The 17,887-nt window shown below is 45.2% G+C and overlaps 1 protein-coding gene across 14 annotated transcripts in view; it reads right to left on the bottom strand.

Annotated features, from left to right (window-relative positions):
* Positions 1-17,887, bottom strand: part of LOC124043374 (receptor-type tyrosine-protein phosphatase U-like) — a 323,408-nt gene that overhangs the window by 140,574 nt on the left and 164,947 nt on the right. For all 14 annotated transcript variants that reach the window (XM_046361930.1, XM_046361939.1, XM_046361932.1 and 11 more), the window contains exon 3: positions 9,664-9,935. In XM_046361930.1, the coding sequence (XP_046217886.1) occupies positions 9,664-9,935 (272 nt within the window). The remainder of the gene's footprint in view (positions 1-9,663; positions 9,936-17,887) is intronic.

Below are 17,887 nucleotides of genomic sequence, written 5' to 3'. Positions count from 1 at the left end.
AGTTAAGAGAGGAGAAAACAGCCCTTGACTTATTGTTTAAGAAAAGTGAGGAGAGAGGAAACCTCAACTTAATTAGGTCTATAATCAATAGCCTAACTGTTAAATGTGCCTGTCTTTATAAATCATCGATATATCTACAGAAATAAGACAGATCTTGCTTCTGCTGCCTGTTTGGGTGTTTCGCTGATAGCCTACTGATTCCGTGAGCACCAAGCCTCACGCAACAATTTCACAAATTCATCTGTTTTTAATATTTGCTATGCTGTAATAAAGACTTTACACTGTTTTGTCATTTGACCAGCGCCTCTGGTATTATTTACCATTTATTTAGTGTTGTTTGCACTGTTCCAAATTGTCCGAAAAATAATATTTCTAATAATACCCCTCCTTTTTCCCTGATCAAATTCTTATTGTTAATAGTATTATGATCGTCATTATAATATAATAATAATAATAATTATAATATAATATATATTAATAAGTAATGTCATTGTCATTAGTATACTTAGTATAGCAGCCTTGTATATACCAGCCATCGAACTGTAGGCCTAAGAGCGCATCCTGTTTGGTCTTATTACTGCAATTAACTTAGGCCTATATTTCAATATAGGCTACTTTACCAATAAATACTTTCTGAATTCATGTCATCACACAGCATACGAGTCATTCCTGACGTGAAATGCATTGAAGCATTTTCCTTTTAAAATAAAATAGCAAAGCGACCATTGAATAATTAGCGTAAACAATAAATAGACCTAAACCGTTCCATTTGGGAAATTGCATTCGCAAATGAATGTGACTGTTTTTAAGTCTTTGCTGTAATAACTTTTTGGTCAACCAATATTTTTTGGGGGTCGGGGACAAGCCCTAACACACACAAACCTCCACACACCTGGCCATCCATTCCATTGCTCAGCACTGCACAGGGCCTTAACCCTACCTGACTATCAGTATCAGACCGTGCTCAGAGCAGAAAGGGAGAGGGGGGATAGAGAGGGAGCGAGAGATGGGGAAAGAGAGAAATGGAAAGAGAGTGACAGAGAGAGGGGCAGAGAGAGAGAGAAAGAAAAAGGGACAGAGAGAGGGGCAGAGAGAGAGAGAAAGAAAAAGGGACAGAGAGAGGGAGGGGGAGAGAGAGAGAAAGAAAAAGGGACAGAGAGAGGGAGAGGGAGAGAGAGAGAAAGAAAAAGGGACAGAGAGAGGGAGAGGGAGAGAGAGAGAAAGAAAAAGGGACAGAGAGAGGGAGAGGGAGAGAGAGAGAAAGAAAAAGGGACAGAGAGAGGGAGAGGGAGAGAGAGAGAAAGAAAAAGGGACAGAGAGAGGGAGAGGGAGAGAGAGAGAAAGAAAAAGGGACAGAGAGAGGGAGAGGGAGAGAGAGAGAAAGAAGGAGGGAGCGAAATATAAGGAGAGAGGGTGTAGGCTAAGCTACATTGACATTGGCAGTCACGATAGGCCTGATAGCATCATAAATATTTGATAGCAAAGTTCCCCCACACCTGCAACACCCTCATCTCCAATACCCACACAGGCAAAGAAAGGAAACATCTATCTATCACTGCACTCAAAGTTCCCCCACACCTGCAACACCCTCATCTCCAATACCCACACAGGCAAAGAAAGGAAACATCTATCTATCACTGCACTCAAAGTAAAGGTGGATTTGTTCAAAGGAACAGCTTCGTCATCAGTTCTAGGTTGTGACAGTCTTCCTGCTTTATTTACCTATTTCCTCTTGTTGCAACCACGCAGAGCTACAAAGAGAACGGGGAAAGGAGCAAGGTAGATATTACACTTCCAAAAAACAACAGCGATGTGAGAATCAAGGCCAGGCTTGTTGAAACTAGTGAGGTGTTGCTGTGCTGTGCCTGCCGCTGCCTGTCTCTCAGGCTATAGAGCTGTTTCATCATCCAAGCAGAGAGAGATGGGAGAAATAATACCAGACACCAAACTCTAAATACGGATCACAAAAACACTGCCTTCAGATACCGGGAGGAGGGATGAGGCAGGACGAGGGGAAGGAAGAAGAGGGATAAAAGGGGAAAAAGGAAAATTCACTCATACATTTTAACATGAGCTTCCCTCTCCCCCTAGCTGCTGCAGCTCCAGTTCAGTTCACCTCATAAAACCCAACGGTGCAGAGTTACACACTTCTCCATGCTGAATCCCTGCTCTGTTCCCTTCCCCGTCCTCGAAGGGAACACATACAATCAGCTGGCTGGCTGGATTGGTGGCTGGCTGACTGGTTGGCTCGCTGGTAGGCTGGCTGGTTTGTTGGCTGGCTGACTGGTTGGCTCTCTGGTAGGCTGGCTGGTTTGTTGGCTGGCTGGCTGGTTTGTTGGCTGGCTGACTGGTTGGCTCGCTGGTAGGCTGGCTGGTTTGTTGGCTGGCTGGCTGGTTTGTTGGCTGGCTGCTGGCGATAAAGGATTGCAATAAAGAGGATTTGTTGGGTAATTAATATTTCTGGATTCTAGTTTTCCTTTTCATCGCTATGGGAGTTATTTATGCACGTGGTCTTATGATAAAGCTTGTACACGGACAGACTCCATCGATCCGCACAAGTGGTTTAATGAATTCAACAGCTTCAGAAACCGTTGGAGAAACAGGAACATGTTGCACAGTTATTGCCAGAATGTTCTGTTGATGGATTTGTTTTGGTTAATAAAGTGGAATGAGGGTAGAATGGTATTGACTGGTATTGACATTGTGGCAGTAAAACACAGTAATTTATGACCTAGGATTCAGTGGACCTTGTTCAGCTAGTAGGCTGAGGAAATGGACACACACAACTACAGTGCCTTCAGAAAGTATTCAAAGTTGTATTGAATTTGTTTCAAACATAACACTTAATTGCTTTGCCACATTTTTCCAGTATTACTTTAGAGCCTTGTTGCAAACAAGATGCGTGTTTAAAAAAAATGGTATTCTTCACAGGCTTCCTTCTTTTCACTCTGTCAATTAACTTAGTATTGTGGAGTAACTACAATGTTGTTGATCCATCCTCCGTTTTCTCCTATCACAGCAACTCTAACTGTTTTAAAGTCACCATTGGCTTCATGGTGAAATCCCTGAGCGGATTCCTTCCTCTCTGGCAACTGAGTTAGGAAGGACGCCTGTATCTTTGTCGTGACTGCCAGCGGGGCACCTGTCAACAACTTCCGGTGAAATTGGAGGGCGCTCAATTCAAATAAATAATCATACAAATTATGGATATTAAACATTTAGGTACATATCTTATATTGGTTTAAAGCTTGATTTATTGATCATCTAACTGTATTGTCCGATTTACGATAGGCTTTACAGCGAAAGAATGCCATGCGATTGTTTGAGGACGACGCCCCACATCAACATATTTTGCCACTGGCACAGGCTTCATAAAATCACAAATAGCGATTAAATATTCTCTCAATCTTTGAAAATCTTCCTCTGATTTGCAATCCAAATGGTTGTTACAACATAGATGGTCATTTTGTTAGATAAAATCCCTTCTTTATATTCCAAAAAGTCTGTTTAGTTGGGGCCAATGATTTGAGTAATCCACTCGTTCAACATGCAGTCGTTCAAGAAAATACATTTCTTCTGAATCCTCAGGTACCCTAAAATGTAATTAAACTATAATATTTCATACGGAAATAGGTATGTTCAATAGGAAAGCAAAATCTTTGTCGCTCGCACACAGACTGGTTTTGAACACCAACTCCCAGTATTAAAACTCAAAATTCTTCCTCGTTTGGGAAGAAACAAGCCTGAAACCTTGAACAAAGACTGTTGACATCTAGTGGAAGACTGGGAGCTGGATTTAGATATGACCCTGTGCGTTCCATTGGAAGAGCATGGGCTCTCAAATACAAAACGTTCCGCTTGGTTTTTCTTTGTATTTTCTCCTACCATATCTATTGTGTTATAGTCTCCTACATTATTTTAACATTTATACAAACTTCAGAGTGTTTTCTTTCCAATGGTACCAATTATATGCATATCCTGGCTTCTGGGTTTGAGTAACAGGCAGTTTACTTTGGGCACTTCAGTCAGGCATAAATTCAGAAAAAAAGACCCTACCCCTAACAAGTTTTAATCACTTCACTTCATGCTCAAAGGGATATTCAACGTCTGTTTTTTTATACCCATCTACCAATAGGTACCCTTCTTTGCGAGGCATTAGAAAACCTCCCTGGTCTTTGTGGTTGAATCTGTGGTTGAAAATCACTACTAGACTGAAGGACCTTACAGATAATTGTATGTGTGGAGTACAGAGATGAGGTAGTTATTCATAAATCATATTAAACACTATTATTGCACACAGAGTGAGTCCGTGCAACTGATTACGTGACGTGTTAAGCACATTTTTACTCCTGAACTTATTTAGATGAGAAAATGTGAGAAAAAAAGTCCTCCTCCTTCCTCCAGTTTTCTGGCTTGGTTCCATTCCCCTGTACCTCGTCTCCTAAAACCCAGGCTGTTCTCTGAGCCTGCCCAGGACTGATAGCACCAAGAGCCATGAATAATCAGAATTCAACCAGAAAGACAAACACCCAATTGAGACTCTGCAAGCAGAATTCTGCAAAAATATAATTTGTGTACAACGCAAAACCCCAAACAATGCATGCAGAGCAGAATTAGGTCCATACCCGCTAGTATCAAAATCCAGAAAAGACCTGTTAAATTTTACAACCACCTAAAAGGAGGTGATGCCCACAAATTCCACCATCTCACCTACAGAGAGATGAACCTATAGAAGAGTCCCCTGAGCCAGCTGGTTCTGGGGCTCTGCTCACAAACACAAACCGACTTCACAGAACCCCAGGACAGAAACATATTCAAACCTATCCAAATGAAGAGAAAGCTAAAAGATAACTATTTTACACACTGGACAGAATCAACCAGAAAACAGAACAAATTGGAATGCTATCTGGCCCTAAACAGAGAATACACAGTAGCAGAATACCTGACCACTGTGACTGACCCCAAATTAAGAAAATGCTTGACTATGTACAGACTCAGTGAGCATAGCCTTGCTATTGAGAAGCCACCACAGCATATCTTCTCTCGAGAGTCAGGTCACTGCCCACAAAATGAGGTGGAAACTGAAGTACACTTCCTAACCTCCTGCCAAATGTATGACCAAATTAGAGAGACTGTATTTCCCACAGATCACACAGACGCACAAAAACATTGAAAAAAAATCAAACATTGCTAAACTCCCATATCTGTTAGGCAAAATACCACAGTGTGGAATCACAGCAGCAAAGTTTGTGACACGTTGCCATAAGAAAAGGACAACCAGAGGAGCACAAACAACATTGTAAAAACAACTTATATTTATCTGTTTCTTTTCAACTACTTGCACATTGTTATAACAGTGTACATAGCCAATAATAAAACGTTTGAAATGTCTATTCTTTTAAACCTTTTGTGAGTCTAATGTTCACTAATGTTTATTTCCCTTTTGTTTATTGTCTATTGTTTCTCATGCCAATAAACTCCTTTGAATTAAATTGAGAGCGCGAGAGAGAGAGGCACAGAGAGGGAGAGAGAGAGAGAGAGAGAGAGAGAGAGAGAGAGAGAGAGAGAGAGAGAGAGAGAGAGAGAGAGAGAGAGAGAGGCACAGAGAGAGAGAGACATAGGGAGGAGAGAGAGGCAGAGAGAGAGAGAGAGAGAGAGAGAGAGAGAGAGAGAGAGAGAGAGAGAGAGAGAGAGAGAGAGAGGGGGCACAGAGAGAGAGAGAGAGAGAGAGAGAGAGAGAGAGAGAGAGAGAGACAGAGAGAGAGAGAGAGAGAGAGAGAGAGAGAGAGAGAGAGAGAGAGAGAGAGAGAGAGAGAGAGAGAGAGAGAGAGGCACACAGAGAGAGAGAGAGAGAGAGAGAGAGAGGGGGGGGGAGAGAGAGAGAGAGAGAGAGAGAGAGAGAGAGAGAGAGAGAGAGAGAGAGAGAGAGAGAGGAGAGGGAGAGAGAGAGAGAGAGAGAGAGAGAGAGAGAGAGAGAGAGAGAGAGAGAGAGGCACAGAGAGAGAGAGAGAGAGAGAGGCACACAGAGAGAGAGAGAGAGAGAGAGAGAGAGAGAGAGAGAGAGAGAGAGAGAGAGAGAGAGAGAGAGAGAGGCACAGAGAGAGAGAGAGAGAGATTGAGGGGTATATACAATGTTCCAGCTTTGCAGAGACAGGTGCTCTACTCCCTGCACCACAGAATATACCCTGCTACAAGTACACCTGCTAGGCCCTCTATACACACACTGTCAAGTACACTGGTGTGTAGACTCTGTGTGTAGACACTAGTGTGTAGACTCCTAGTATATAAACACTTTCAAGTACAACAAGTACACTCTCTAGGCTACAGCCTGTTCCCTCTGAGCCCTGCATGCACAAACTGCTAAGATAAAGTACCATCTTCAGTTTCTCAGGCTTTCTAGTTGTGTTTACACTAGAGAGAGAGAGAGAGAGAGAGAGAGAAGAGAGATAGCCCAAGAGAGACATGGGGAGAGGAGAGAGAGAGACAGAGTGAAACAGACAGAGCTATTCAGAGATGTGGAGAGAGACAGACAGAAGGAAGAGAGCCCAAGAGAGAGGTGGGGAGAGGTGGGGAGGTGGGGAGAGAGAGAGACAGAGAGACACATGTGGAGAGAGAGACAGACAGATTGTTAGGGAGATATGGAGAGAGAGACAGAGACTGAGGAGAGACACATTTAAGTCTGAGGACCGCTGTGATGAACTCTCTGTCTTTATCTCTCTTTAGTCTTTAGTGCTATGGCTATTAACTTCGCTCCTAAGCAGGATTTCACAAAACGAGGAGAACGTCTTGAGAGCTTCATATGAATATTCAGATAGTGTTTGCAGCTACTTCTCCTATAAAACTCAATCACCTCAATTCTCCCTCTTTAAGATATCAAAAGACTGGGACTGTTCACCTGCCACTGATACCAAAGTAGCAAGCTTCTCACCTACACTCTACCCGACAAGACACATCTGAATAGTCTACTATTACTTGTGACAGAGACAATGAATGGTAATGGCACTTCACTGACTGCTCTGTTCTTTGTGATTGCTTTGGGGGAGGCTATAGCTAGCTCAGTCTCTGATCAATCTCCAACTACAGAGCACGTAGTCCATCTTTCTCCTCCAGGCTGTCTCCTGCTGGCCCTTGGGGGCTTCTCAGAGAAACCTGATCGCCATCTCTCTCGCTCGCTCTCCCTCTTTCTTTTAAAGCCCGTGTGAAGCAGTCTCTTTCTCTCTTCTCTCTCTGGTCTCTCTCTTCTCTTTTTTCTCTCTTCTCTGTCTGTCTGTTCCTGGCTGTTGGTCAGGGTCCCGTGGGGCCGATCTGTTGGATGGGACTGCTGGACAGTGATCCTTATCTGGGGGATTGGATGAGTGGGCCCTCTGGGGCCTTCACTAGCACTTTGAGCTGTAACAGAGAGAGAAAGGGAGAGGAGGACAGAGGGAGAGGCAAAAGAGTAGAAGATAGATCATGGAAGAGAAGGGAAGAGGAATAGGGGGTGAAAAGGAGAGGGGGGAAGGGGGAAGAAACATGGGAGGCAGTGAGACTGCCCCTTCACAGTACAGTCAGGGAGACGCATCACTGCAGGGCAGGATTAAAACCCTGCACCGGTCATCCTCTCAGTCTTTTACCTGCTTCATTACTTGCAGCCGAACCTCTTACTGCTCTATGGGACCAACAAAGCAATCTGTCCCATGTCTGTCTGTGTGCCTGGGGGGGAGTCTTAAGATGTCACACCCACCCACACGTCTTCATTTCCACTTACATAACACATAACACCCAGGCTGCTTCAGCGTACACACACACATTATCAGGGTGTTAAATCATACCTCTAATGGATTTCTAATTTCAGACAGACGCAACAAATACAGCTCTACTTTCACCTAACCAGCAGGCCAGGCAAGGCTTGGTCTGATTGGATATTGGATCGCAACGCCCCTGTGTCCCATATCGCCTTTCCCTTCAAATGGTCACACACACGCACGCACGCACGCACACACACACACACACACACACACACACACACACACACACACACACACACACACACACACACACACAAACCCTCTTTCACCGTGTGAAAAAGGTGGGAGACTGTGGCGGGGGCGAGAGAACCTTTTGATGTTGCTGCACAAGAGAGGAAGAAAAGCATTAACTCTTAATCACTATGGGGTTGTGTTGTTGGCCTGGAAGCTGAGGATACTACCACACAACACTGATCCACACCGGCCCTAATCTCATTTAGGATGTGTTGATTTATTGAGATGTGTCTGGGACCAGGCTCAGAACTCTGAGAGCAGACCAAGGTTATGGAGGCAAACACTCCTCTACTGAGGGTTACACAGAATTGAGGTCAATTGACTGTTCAGCTGAGCCACACTCACTCCCCCAATCTTTTACTGCTGCCATTGATTTCAAAGGGAGAGAAAACATGCACACAGAACAGACGCACAGGCATACACAGAAACACACACACAGAAACCCACACACAGGCATACACACAGCTATTGGCTTCTCGTTAAGGGCGTTTTGGAGGAGGGCGAATGAGAGACAGCTAGAAGTATAAATCATAGGATTTAATGAGGCAGCTTCCAAACAGCCCACCACACACACACACACACACACACACACACACACACACACACACACACACACACACACACACACACACACACACACACACACACACACACACACTAGCCGTAACAACACCATCAACTAAACCCAGGGCAGAACAAAGAGATATTTATGACCTTGCTGCACTGGGGGAAATTAAGCCATACACATATGTAAACATAAAACAAATACTCTAATAAAGTACATTTATACTCCCATGTTGTCACTATGAAATAGTGCAGCAGTGTTTCCCTACCCACTCCTCTGGGACCAACTGGTCATTTGCACATATTTGCTCTATTCCAGGAGCACAAGCACAATAGATTAAATGAATTACGGCTTGATGATTCCCAGCTAGCAAGCATACTATGGTGAACCAATAGCGGCCCGTCTCTGGCATAGATTGCGGCCCGCAGCTGCAGTTTAATCAGTGCTGAAATAGAACATACAGTACCTCCTCATTCAAGGGTTTTTCTACATCATGAATCTGGTTGAGAGAATGCCAAGAGTGTGCAAAGCTGTCATCAAGGCAAAGGGTGGCTACTTTGAAGAATCTCAAATATAAATATATTTGGATTTGTTTAACACTTTTTTGGTTACTACGTGATTCCATATGTGTTATTTCACAGTTTTGATGTCTTCACAATTAATCTACAATGTAAAATATAGTAAAAAATAAACAAAAACCCCTGGAATGAGTAGGTGTGTCCAAACTTTTGACTGGTACTGTATGTGTAATCAATCAATCAACCAACCTTACCGACCATTAGTTAGAACTCAACTGGTAATCACTGGGCCAGAAGGTGCTAACGGCTAGCTAGCTCCACCTGGTGCCACTCATCCTAACCCTCACCGCATAGCATTGTCTCTCCCCTGGTATTCGCTGGGCCAGAAGGTGCCAACGACATAGCATTAGACATATAATTAGCTAAATGTATGTGTTAACACATATGTATCATTATCGCTCCCCTGGTATTCGCTGGGCCAGAAGGTGCCAACGACATAGCATTAGACATATAATTAGCTAAATGTATGTGTTAACACATATGTATCATTATCGCTCACCTGGTATTCGCTGGGCCAGAAGGTGCTGACGGCTAGCTCCACCTGGTGCCACTGGCGTCCATGTGACCCGGAGACGTTCCAGACGGCGCTTCCCCGCGGCCCCCCGTTGACCCGGATGTAGAGCTGCAGGACCCCGGGGGAATGGCCGTCGCGGCTGTACAGGAAGTAGCTGAATTGGATGCAGTGCGTGTCGTTCTCACTCAGCGAACGGAGGAGAAGGTGGGCCCGCTGCCCCGCGGCATGCTGGGACGAGTTCACCATCATGAACGACCCTGGGGGACAGCAGAGAAGAGACAGGTTCAGATGGTTATAATGCAATTCCTGTCAACAGAGACGGAACTTTAGGGAAATCTCCATGATTTGAGGGAAAGCGTTTCTCTGCTCTACCTCTGTCTCTACCACAGGCGGCCGGTGGCACCTTCATTGTGGAGACGGGCTCATAGTAACGAAAGGAATGGGATCTATGGAATGGTTTAGAACACATCGTTTCCATGTGCTTGATTCCATTCCATTCACTCATGATTATGAGCCGTCCTACCCTCAGCAGCCTCCTGTGGCCTATACCTCTCTCTACCTCTCTCTCAGACCGTATAAGGGTTTCTTTTTCTGCCACAATGCCTCAGATCTCCCCTGTTCAAAGCTCTGTTTTATGGACAGACAGGGAGAAGACAGACATAATTTCATTTAGAGACTGAGGTTCACAGATCCTCTCATCCCTCCCCTTCTGATTCTCTCTCTCATCCCCTCGGCACTCAAGGTTGTAGCCTGTCGCCTGGCCCTGACACAGGTGTCAAACAGACAACCAGACAAACAGAGGGAGATTTGCCTTCACAGCTGTCCACACACCTCAATGGATGAGAGAGCGCGAGAGCGAGAGAGAGAAACAGAATGAGTCAAAGAAAGAGAAAATGAGTGATAGGGAGATGTCCATGTTGATCACACCAGATTGGGAACAGTGTTCATGAGGGAATCCCAAAAGAGTATCATTCTAACCATTCTAATCTTCTAATAATGATCAATGGGTCACAGTATTGGAATCTGTTACCGAAGCAATCTTCTAAGTGCTTTAAAGACACAGCTGTAGTGTATCCTCTATGGAAGGGCAGGATAGGATGGGTGATGTACTTGAATGAGTGTGTAATCAGGGACTCAGTGCCCTGCCACTTCTACTGCCATTAATCACACTGACACTGTTATTAGGCTGTAATGGCAATCTAGGGAGTACTTTGAACACTAGTGATTACGCACGCACGCACACGCACACACACACACACACACACACACACACGCACACACACACACACACACACACACACACACACACACACACACACACACACACACACACACACACACACACACACACACACACACACACACACACACACACACACACACACACACACACACACACACACAGAGCGATGGGCTCAGGCCCAAATCCCGGTGACCTTCCTGGAAGTGAGAGCTTCACTCCCTCCTTCTTCTCCTCCTCCCTCTCTGCTCAGCAGGTAGAGTGATCAAGACACTACAGCTCATTGGGGACCTTATCTCTCTCTGTCCCTGACCTCAGGCTGCCTTCATAAGGAGGTAGTACAGCATGTGACCTACAGCATGTCTCTACAGCTTCAGCCCTGTGACCTCAACATGCCTTTCAGACAGGCTGCCTCTCCTCATTGCATTTCCTCATCACCTTGCCCCCGGGTGGCACAATTCCAGTAACCTTCCTGAAAATGCAACAGATTCAGGATTTCCTGCTTATTCTCTCCTGATTTCAGGAATACTCCAACCAGGATTTCTGGAAAACCTGGGAATTTTGTAATGCTACTTTGCCCAAATCAGAGAAAAACAAAACACACACCAAAAAAAACACAATAGAAGGTAACATACTGCTGGGTCAATGAAACCCTGTTCTTGTCGGTTTGCTTTGCTTGCTCACAGACAGAACAAGGAAAAAACTGAAGAAAGTTCAGTCGTTCGCTTCAAAAGTTGTGATTCCCCAGAACAACCAAGACCTACATCAGCCAGGTCACAGCACAGGGCTGCTCAGTGTTTTAAAAACCTCTTACAGTCTCAAAACCTTGAGTCCCCTTTACTGTCCAAAACATCCCTACATCCCTTTCCTCGCTCTTCTCTTTCCTGATCCCTGTCTGGACAAAACATCCCTCTGGTCTCTTTTCTCATCCTCTCCTATCCCATTTTCCCTGACCTCGACCCTGAACCCAGCCCAGACAGAACCGTCAAGCCTTCACTGAATTCCTACTAGCAGCTTCTCGTCCTCGGGGGGACTGGCAGGCAGTATTCTCAGAAAACATTGATTTTCCCCTCGCTTCCCTTAGAATCTCACCTACATCCAGATTTGGACCAGAGCAGGCATCGACTTGGCCCCTACCGGCCCCCTGCGCCCTCACTGTCACCATGCCTCTGATGTGTGGAGACTCCTGGAGGCTCTCTGGGCCACGAGGCTAAATTGCTTTTCTCGCAAGATCAGCACGCAACTGAACTTACTTCTCCCTTTCTAGTTTGAGATTTGAGACCAGGTAACAGGCCTATGTGTGAGAGAGGGAGAAAGCTGCATTGGGTAGGGTATGAGATGAGTGCTGTGACCAATAGATAGACAACAAAGACATTAGCTGGAATTGAATTGACCCTGGCATAGCAATGGTAACGCATTGTCTTGTTTATCAACTGTAACCCAATCTCACACAATTCTTCCTCTGAAAATAGGAAGCTTCTAGTTGATGAACAGTGCTGGAAGGCAGGGAGAGAGAACGAGTGAAGATTAAAATATGTCTAACTAATTCTGACAGGCCCTAGAGCCTGTATGGAAATCAAATTAAGATTTACTCTAATCTATCTATGCAAAACATTATTACACTCACTGATGTAGATATACCCTTATCTCACAGTTGCAGCCACCTAGTGGTGATTTAGGAAACTGCAGCAATCAGATTAGGAAACCCATTCATTATCAGACTAAACTCAACTGACAAATGAGGAAGTTCCTAATATGGAGGCCATAATCCACTAAAAACAAATAACTAAATCATATAATTTTTTCACCAAGAGCTGATATGATGAATTGTCTGGGACATCTTTTTCAGAAGGTGAATATACTTCAAAATGGAAGCTAAAGCTCAAAGTGAGTCTAAAGACATGGGTTAATACTGTGTCTGCTAAACATACCAAATTGCCATCATTCTCCTGAGCGTGATTGAGTCAGTCCATTTTATAAATGCATTAATTGGAAATAAAACAGCTTCTTTCCTGTCCATCTTTGAGGAGTGAGACACACACAGAGAGGCAAGTACACACACACACACACAGAGAGGAAAGTACACACACACAGAGAGGCAAGTACACACACACAGAGAGGCAAGAACACACACACAGAGAGGCAAGTACACACACACACAGAGAGGAAAGTACACACACACAGAGAGGAAAGAACACACACAGAGAGGCAAGTACACACACAGAGAGGAAAGTACACACACACAGAGAGGCAAGAACACACACACAGAGAGGCAAGTACACACACACAGAGGAAAGTACACACACACAGAGAGGCAAGAACACACACACAGAGAGGCAAGTACACACACACACAGAGAGGAAAGTACACACACACAGAGAGGCAAGTACACACACACAGAGAGGCAAGTACACACACACAGAGAGGCAAGTACACACACACAGAGAGGCAAGTACACACACACAGAGAGGCAAGTACACACACACACACACACACACACACACACACACACACACACACACACACACACACACACACACACACACACACACACACACACACACACAGAGGCACACACACACACAGAGGAAAGTACACACACACAGAGAGGAAAGTACACACACACAGAGAGGCAAGTACACACACAGAGAGGAAAGTACACACACAGAGAGGAAAGTACACACACACAGAGAGGAAAGTACACACACACAGAGAGGAAAGTACACACACACAGAGAGGAAAGTACACACACACAGAGAGGAAAGTACACACACACACAGAGAGGCAAGTACACACACACACACAGAGGAAAGTACACACACACAGAGAGGCAAGTACACACACACACACAGAGGAAAGTACACACACACAGAGAGGCAAGTACACACACACAGAGAGGCAAGTACACACACACAGAGAGGCAAGTACACACACACAGAGAGGCAAGTACACACACACAGAGAGGCAAGTACACACACACACACACACACACACACACACACACACACACACACACACACACACACACACACACACACACACACACACACACACACACACACACACACACACACACACACACACACACACACACACACACACACACACACACACACAGAGGCAAGTACACACACACACAGAGAGGAAAGTACACACACACAGAGAGGCAAGTACACACACACAGAGAGGCAAGTACACACACAGAGAGGAAAGTACACACACACAGAGAGGAAAGTACACACACACAGAGAGGAAAGTACACACACATAGAGAGGAAAGTACACACACACAGAGAGGAAAGTACACACACACAGAGAGGCAAGTACACACACACACAGAGAGGAAAGTACACACACACAGAGGCAAGAACACACACACAGAGAGGCAAGTACACACACACACAGAGAGGCAAGTACACACACACAGAGGAAAGTACACACACAGAGAGAGGAAAGTAAACACACACAGAAAGGCAAGTACACACACACACATACACACAGAGGCAAGTACACACACACACAGAGGCAAGTACACACACAGAGAGGCAAGTACACACACATAGAGAGGCAAGTACACACACACAGAGAGGAAAGTACACACACAGAGAGAGGCAAGTACACACACACAGAGAGGCAAGTACACACACACAGAGAGGCAAGTACACACACACACAGAGGCAAGTACACACACACACAGAGGAAAGTACACACACAGAGAGAGGCAAGTACACACACAGAGAGAGGCAAGTACACACACACAGAGAGGCAAGTACACACACACAGAGAGGCAAGTACACACACACACACACACAGAGGAAAGTACACACACAGAGAGGAAAGTACACACACACAGAGAGGCAAGTACACACACACAGAGAGGAAAGTACACACACAGAGAGGCAAGTACACACACAGAGCAAAGTACACACACACAGAGAGGAAAGTACACATACACACACAGAGAGAGAGGCAAGTACACACACATAGAGAGAGGCAAGTACACACACACAGAGGAGATTACACACACACAGAGGAAAGTACACACACACACAGAGGCAAGTACACACACACACACACACACAGAGGAAAGTAAACACACACACACAGAGGAAAGTACACACACACAGAGAGGCAAGTACACACACAGAGGCAAGTACACACACACAGAGAGGCAAGTACACACACAGAGAGAGGCAAGTACACACACACAGAGAGGCAAGTACACACACAGAGAGAGGCAAGTACACACACAGAGAGAGGCAAGTACACACACACACACACAGAGAGGCAAGTACACACACAGAGAGAGGCAAGTACACACACAGAGGCAAGTACACACACACAGAGAGGCAAGTACACACACAGAGGCAAGTACACGCACAGAGAGGCAAGTACACACACAGAGGAAAGTACACACACACACAGAGGAAAGTACACACACAGAGGAAAGTACACACACAGAGAGAGGCAAGTACACACACACAGAAAGGCAAGTACACACACACAGAGAGGCAAGTACACACACAGAGAGAGGCAAGTACACACATACAGAGAGGCAAGTACACACACAGAGGCAAGTACACACACACAGAGGCAAGTACACACACACAGAGACTCTTTAAATAAAGTTTAAAAATATCCGGAGTTGCTGAAATATTCTCAATCAATCCATAAAGGCAGATAAGGCTCCCCTGTAACCCTGGCTAGCCCTGCCAAAGATGAGGGAACACACACACACATTAAGAGATTAGGGCACAGCTCTGACTTTCTGCATTCCTATCAGAATGTCAGATATAGCATATAGGGTGGGACCCAGAGTCTCAGGTCTCACTGTTTTTATCACACACACCAGGAGGAAGGGGAGGGGAGATATATAGGGAGAGAAAGAAGAGGGAAAAGGAAGAGAGAGGGTGAGAGAGGTATAGATGGTGAGAGAGATTTTTGATTGTTTATTTCACATTTATTTGTTATCTATTTCACTTTTATTTGGCAATGTAAACATATGTTTCCCATGGTCAATGAAGCCCTTTGAATTGAATTGAATTGAGAGAGAGAGAGATAGAGCAAGTAAGATAGTGAGAGCCTCGACGTTCGTTGCCTTTATCTTTTATATTTCTCTCCTCCACCATTTTTTAAGCTTTCTGGCTCCGCTCCCATCAATAATGTTTTGTATAACTCAGCCAGGCTTATTCTGAAGCCAGACAACACCATCGTTCACAGCCAAACACCATGCATTTTAATCACAGTATTCTATCAATGGTTTTCTGTTATTTTTCTGCTATTTTCTGTTTCATCAATAGAGGTTAAATAACAGTCTTGCAGTCTGCCAGGCAACGTGTCTGTTAATCAACTTGGTGTTGGTGTGTGTCCAGTCGCCTTTTATTGTTATTGTTACGTTTGTGTGTTAGTCTCTTTCCACTGCTGATTGGGGACATTCGGAGAAGGTCATCCTGAAATGTTCAATCCCTACTGTTTTTGTGTATTGCGGTTTCATTTGTTAGTGTTTTAGTTTTTTTATACTGTAACCTCAGGCTACTTTCACCACAGATGATATTTGAAGGGCAGTTGCGGTGGTCGATTGGGAACATGCAGATTTGCCTTGCTGTTTGTCCGTGAGTGTGTGTGCTGCTGTAATGTGTGATCTGTAGAGCTGGTTGGCAGGGCACTGAGCTCGCAGGGCTGTGCTGTGTTGTGTTCACTGAGGCCGAAAGGCACCGATGCAGATTCTGCCATTTACAAAGTGACACAGTGCTTACACTGTGCAAATGGGAAATAGGCTAACCAACACCAGCTGCTCGTGAATGCAACATAGAGAGACTCTAGCAACACAAACACACACACATACAGCTAACTTCCGTACACAAACAATCAGAGTCCGTCTGGATCTTGGGTTTGGAGCCAACGCGGTTCCCAAGGTGAGGGACGGGATCTAAACACACGACCGGGACTTACAAAAAAAATTGAATTATTACTAAGCTTGAAGGGATTGACTTGATATTGACACTGTATAACGAATGACAGCCTCTTTTGCTGGTAGAGGAGTCAACATCACCGCTAGCCACTGTATGCAAGGCCTGAACTGTCTTTGTTATAGTGGGGCGGCAGGTAGCCTAGCGTTTAAGAGTGTTGGGCTAGTAACCAAAAGGTCGCTGGTTTGAATCCCCGAGCTGGTAAAGGTGGAAAAATCTGCTGTTCTGCCCTTGAGCAAGGCAGTTAACCCCAAAACAGCAACTGCTCCCTGGGCACCGTGGACGTGGATTAAGGCAGCCCCCCGCACCTCTCTGATTCAGAGGGGCTGGGTTACATGTTGAAGACAGTTGTACAACTGACTAGGTATCCCCTTTCCCTGTAGCAGCACTGTAAACACACACCCACACTCAACCTGTCTCTTTCTCTCTCTGACTACATTTGGCCTGCCTCCCTTCCCCAACTGTAAATGACTTCGTTAATGTCTTAAGGAATCCTCGATCTCCTTCAAAGTTCACTGCTAAGAGCAAGGGACCCACGTGCCCTATTTAAGAAAAGGCAAGAGGAGGTGAGGAACACGGAGAGACAGAAAAGAGAAGCCTGCGAGGTACTGAGCTGAAACAAACAGTAGATCACACACACAAGAAATAAAGACAGAAAGAAAGCACTTCTGGGAAGGAGAGGAGTGTTATAGAGTATGGAGATGCTTTGGCAGACAGGGGGAGGGGTTGGAGAGGGTATAGGGTTGTCAGCACACTGGATGGCTGGCTGACTGACTGGGTGGTAGGGTGGCTGGCTGGCTCAGGTTGTACTGTACTGTAACAAGGATCTAGAAACAGGCGAACAAGACATTCTCTTAAATGAGTTTGTTTTTCTATCACCACAGCAGAGATACAGAAATACCTCAGACATCAGGTCTTTGTGGACAGCAGACACGGAGGAAGGAAGGAAGGAAGGAGACACTAACCATGCCCTGTAAGGAGACTGTGTTGGGTGGGAAGAG

Source organism: Oncorhynchus gorbuscha, linkage group LG09 (assembly GCF_021184085.1).
Source record: "Oncorhynchus gorbuscha isolate QuinsamMale2020 ecotype Even-year linkage group LG09, OgorEven_v1.0, whole genome shotgun sequence".
In the NCBI taxonomy this organism is placed as follows: domain Eukaryota; kingdom Metazoa; phylum Chordata; class Actinopteri; order Salmoniformes; family Salmonidae; genus Oncorhynchus; species Oncorhynchus gorbuscha.
Note: the sequence above shows the minus strand (reverse complement) of the source record. Positions and strands in the feature narration are given on the sequence as shown.